This window comes from Penaeus monodon, chromosome 16 (assembly GCF_015228065.2).
Source record: "Penaeus monodon isolate SGIC_2016 chromosome 16, NSTDA_Pmon_1, whole genome shotgun sequence".
NCBI lineage: Eukaryota > Metazoa > Arthropoda > Malacostraca > Decapoda > Penaeidae > Penaeus > Penaeus monodon.
Window position 1 is genome coordinate 17,397,829 of NC_051401.1, and position 5,000 is coordinate 17,402,828.

At 40.8% G+C, this 5,000-nt stretch overlaps 3 protein-coding genes across 3 annotated transcripts in view; all 3 read left to right on the forward strand.

Annotated features, from left to right (window-relative positions):
* Positions 1-1,723, forward strand: part of LOC119582958 — an 8,597-nt gene extending 6,874 nt beyond the window's left edge. Inside the window, exons 5-7 of the mRNA XM_037931472.1 lie at positions 650-697; positions 865-1,038; positions 1,338-1,723. Coding sequence (XP_037787400.1) covers positions 650-697; positions 865-1,038; positions 1,338-1,604 — 489 coding nt within the window. The 3' untranslated portion in view covers positions 1,605-1,723. The remainder of the gene's footprint in view (positions 1-649; positions 698-864; positions 1,039-1,337) is intronic.
* Positions 1,724-1,982: 259 nt separating this feature from the next.
* Positions 1,983-4,413, forward strand: LOC119582959 (ionotropic receptor 21a-like). Its single transcript, XM_037931473.1, has 5 exons — positions 1,983-2,229; positions 2,848-3,026; positions 3,395-3,756; positions 3,963-4,169; positions 4,383-4,413. The coding sequence occupies exons 1-5, from the start codon at positions 1,983-1,985 to the stop codon at positions 4,411-4,413; spliced, it is 1,026 nt and encodes a 341-aa protein (XP_037787401.1).
* A 262-nt stretch (positions 4,414-4,675) lies between these two features.
* The window catches only part of LOC119582595, a 1,544-nt gene continuing 1,219 nt past the window's right edge, over positions 4,676-5,000 (forward strand). Inside the window, exons 1-2 of the mRNA XM_037930965.1 lie at positions 4,676-4,783; positions 4,921-5,000. The exon at positions 4,921-5,000 is cut by the window's right edge and continues 22 nt beyond it. Coding sequence (XP_037786893.1) covers positions 4,682-4,783; positions 4,921-5,000 — 182 coding nt within the window. The 5' untranslated portion in view covers positions 4,676-4,681. The remainder of the gene's footprint in view (positions 4,784-4,920) is intronic.

Genomic DNA, 5,000 nt, shown 5'->3' on the forward strand with positions numbered 1-5,000 from the left:
CAGGGTGGGTGCGGAAAATGGGCTAGTTAGGTTGTGTTTCGTTATTCATACATTTAGGCAATTACTTGTTTGGTACGTGTAGTTGGATTCAGTGATTGTTGCGTATTTAGTTTAGGGAAAGATGGTTCTGCTAGATAATTAGATATATTATGTAAGCGTATGCAGTTAAATGAAATGGAGTTGTGTTAATCGAATACCGTGATCGAGAAATGAAGAATAAAGTATATGTTTTAAAGGATATAGCTGGTTTAAGTCTTTTTATGTGATATTGATCTGTTAAATGTCCGTTCTATATTTTTTTCTTCATTCAGGAACATCGAACCATTTAAAAACACATTTGTCTGTTAATCTATTCATATGTCCATCTATCTGTATATTTATCAGCACACACACACACACACACACACACACACACACACACACACACACACACACAGATTATATTATATATATATATATATATATATATATATATATATATACAATATATATATATATATATATATATATATATATATATATATATATATATATATATATATATATATATATTCAGACTATCCAGACAACATTCCCCTTGTTCTCTCACACATTTATGCTTTCGTATCCTTCGGAACCAGGAGTGTTAAACGACTTTCTTTTTCGACAGTTGTCTCCAGTAACGCTCTTTACCCTCTCTATCGACAAGGGAATTAAGGTCAGTCTTATTTATAGTTATATAGCTAAATGAATATCTATATCAAAAAAGTTCGCCACCGCTTTTATTATTGCTGCTCTGAATACCAAATCACTCCAAACGACTACTATTTAGTATTAAAAAGTTTCGTGAGGATATTCATCACAAGGCCCTTTCTCCTTTCACAGGCACCCTACTCTATGATAGGCCGAGAGACGTGCACTCACTATATCTTTTTAGTGAAGAATGCCAAGGCTCTCCTCCGACTTCTCGAGAATATATTCGAGGAGGACCTCAACCTCTTGGCCAAATTCGTCCTTGTTACTGAGCTGAAGAAGGATGGAGTACATGGTTTTCTGAAGGTAAAGGAGGAAAGGTGTACTTAATTAAGCATTTGAATTTGCAAGAGGATGGGTCATATTTGATGATTACTTATATTTTCTGGACCAACTGCGTGATTTAAAGTTGAGTTTTGTACTTGGAAATTAGTTGTTGATATGAGAAGACATCAATTAAGAAAGATATAGAATATAGAACAAAGGAATGTCTTAATTTCAGATTACCCAAAGCCTTGTCACCATTTCCGTATGTGAATATCGACATGAGAGTTCGTGTTAGTGTGTATCAATAAAATCCTTTATTTTACACATTTCTTTTGCAGTCCTCCCCCATTAGCAAAATGGTGAATGTCCTACTAGCAACACCATCATCCGGAGCAGGCGAGGTGATGCTGCATCTTTACACGCACGATTTCTTTCTCAATAACCAGAGGATCTCGTCAAAGTTCCTGGGCGCTTGGAGTAAAGGCGTTTCTTCGAGTAAAAGGAGAAATTTCGAGTGGTTTCCGGGAAAGCTGAACGATTTTTATGGATTCAAGGTGCGTGAATTTTGCATAAGGGCAAGGATACAGAAGGAAAAATATAGATAGTGGAAATATCAAACGGAAAATAGATTATTGGACATGCAAGTTCTTAAGAGTGTGTCGATAGAAGATATTGTTCAGTTCAAATATGATGTAAAAAAAAAAGCATCGTCAGTATTTCATGGTTTAGGCTAGAAACACTGTCACCTTTCCCTTGGCGGTTGTAAAATATCGAATATATGTTTGGTAAAAAATAAAAATATTCACGATAACACGAAGCACTAATTATAATAATGACGATAATGGTGATGATGAAGATGATGATCATGATGTTAATGTCGATGGTGATGATGATGATGATGAGGATGAGGATGAGGATGAGGATAATGGCAATGACAATGACTGACAATGAAAATAACAATGACAACGACAGAAAGTATGACGATGCCAATGCTAATGATAACAAAAACAAAAATAAACACTAACCTCCGCGCACAGTTCCGCGCAACAACCTTCAACCACCCGCCAGTGTCCATTTTCGAGCCCTTGCCAAACGGGACCTACAAATACGACGGCCTTGAGGTCCGGCTGCTGATGACCCTCGCCTCCGCCCTGAACTTCACGGTGGAGATCTCGATGCCACGCGATGGGGAGAAGTGGGGTGCCAAGCTGCCCAGTGGCTCTTGGACAGGTGGGTGACGGGGGCGGAGGTACGCTGGGCTGGGAAAAAGGACTTGAGAGGCATCGGTGTTGTTATTGTGAAATGGGCGATGCGAATTATTTCTCATGACAGTGAATGAGGCTTGTTTGTTTTGTTGCGTGTGAAATGGATGGGAGGAATTGTAGTTTTCTTGATATTTCATGAGTGCTGTTTGTTTTATTTGATAAGAAACGGATGAGAGGATCTGTGCTTTTCTTGATTTTGTTTGTTTGTTCTGTTGCATGAGGAACGGGAGAGAGGAATTGTGCTGTTCTTGATATTGCACAATTATTTGTTTGTTTGCTTTTTGATAAGAAAAGGGTGAGAGAAACTGTATGAATATTAATACTGAATGAGTATTATTTGTTTCTAGATATGGCACCTTCGTAACCATCTCGAGGGATGACTGACCAATCTTCAGGCTTCGTATAGTATTTGATAATCACTGAGCCTTTCACATTATCTCTGGCTCATAGTAATTCAACACGTATGCCATTCTTACACTTTTCTTCAGTAATGCATAACAAACAAACAAAACAAATAGGCTATAGATATTAGATATCACCGAAATGATAAAAAGAAAATAGAACTCATGTGCAACGTCATCAGGTGCGGTTGGGGAGACGGTTCGCGGAGAAACAGACGTGTCTTTCGCTAACTACTTCATCACGGCCGACCGCCTCAGGATAATGGACATGACGCGCCCGTACTACATCGATTACACTTGCTTTATCACGCCCATGCCTCAGCCTTTGCCACAGTACACGGCTGTGGCTTGGCCGTTACAGGTATTTGCGGGAGGGCAGGGTTATTTCAAATTCCAAATCACTATTCTCAGACATGGGGTTTAAGCAACAAAACCAATCCTCAAAATTATCTTTTACACTGCCTGTGAATATACATTTTGTCTGTCTGAGTAATTTAAACAGGAACACTATAAGGATCAAAACGGAGAATGGACCAAGTCAGTGACATTTTACCTTCTGAAGGAAATTTTCCCTCTGAATTTCGTCCGAGAAAGTATTACCCTTTAATATTTTCATCCAAATCATTTTATTTACAAATGCATAGGTTCAGGCATTCATCGAAAAGTAAACATTAGGAGAAATTACATACATTACGCCATGTTATGTGAGCAATCTCTTTCCCTCCTCAGACGTTGGTTTGGGCGGCCGTGGCGATAACCCTGGTCGTGGTACCCCTTGTAGTACGACTAACCGCCGTCGTGGAACCTCGAGCTTGGTTCTCAAGCTTGTACAATGCGTACTGGTATGTGGTGGGCATATTTCTGACTCGCTCACACCCCGTACAGCTGGTCCCCTCCACCTGGGGTCTCAGGTTGGTGGTTCTTACCAGCTGGGTTGCTGCCACCATCATCTCAGCTGGATACCAGTCCTCAGTCACCGCGTTCTTGCTCGTGCCGCTGCCCGTCCAGCCGGTCAACACGCTCGAACAGCTGCTGAAGTCTGGTCTGCGCTGGGGCGTCCGCGACCGAGGAGGATGGGATGAGTGGTTCAGGTAACAGTGGGAGGTTTTCGCTTACGTTGAGAGATGTGATAAGATCAAAAGCACTGAAGGAATGGAAGAATTATAAACGCTGTCTTCATGAAAAACAACAATAGTAATCCACTTATCTAACAGTGGGGCATGCGGTTTGACCCGAAGCAAGTCAGTATCAAAGTAATATCATTGAAGTATGTCACACCCACTACCCCCACCTACAGCAATTCCCTGGATCCGACTTCGCGCAAGATCGCTGAAGGGTTTGAGTTCGTGAACGGCATCGACAGCGGAATAGCTCGGGTTATTGAGGGCGACTTTGCCTTCATGAACTCCGGGACTTTCCTGCGCTACCTCATCGCAAGCAACTTCACCAACGCTTACGGCCAGACTCAGCTCCACATAACCAAAGAATGCTTCGTTCCCTTCAGGTAAGCATGGCGGTGGTTCAGACTGTTTTAGTTTTTGGCCTCGCGCTCTGCACATGTTGAGCACGTTTCAAAACGGCACTTTTGCATTAATTGATTCAGTTTCTTTCTTTATCTTCATATATGCAAACACGCGTGAATGAATCATACTTGTGTCCCAGCATGTCTGTCTCATAATCTGTGAACACCCCATCTATTTTTCCTTTTCTTATTCAGATCTATTGAAAACACCTTGCGCACACAGTGAGCAAATATGATTCAGATAAACATGAATGTGTGTGTTTGTGTGTGTATGTATATGTATATGTATATGTGTATATATATATATATATATATATATATATATATATATATATATATATATATATATATATACATATATGTATGTATGTATGTATATTCATTTATATATGCTGCATATGTGAATTATAATTACCTCCCTTTCCATTCTTATTTCACTGCCATTTCCTCTGTCTTTAGCCGCATTCGCTGTCTCTTCCAGGATAGGGCTGGGGATGCCCCGGTTCTCGGTGTACACGGAGCGGTTCAACAGGGTGGTTGGCCAAGTAGTGGAGGCGGGGATGGTCTCACGCTGGTTCCAGGACCTCTTGACAAAGGTTTAGCTTCGGTTTGGTTCGTCTGAAGGTATAATTAATGTTAGAATGAATAGTCTTGGCTCTAAGAGTAAGCACTAAGTTTGGAACGTATGGTAACGAGAGAAAGTCGGAGGACCAGTTTTTACCTTCCTTTCTAGGCGGAGCAGAAGCAAAGAGGAAAAAACCAAGGGAGGCAGTCGGTGGAGGAGGCAGCGGGATCCAGCTCTGCTACGAAGAC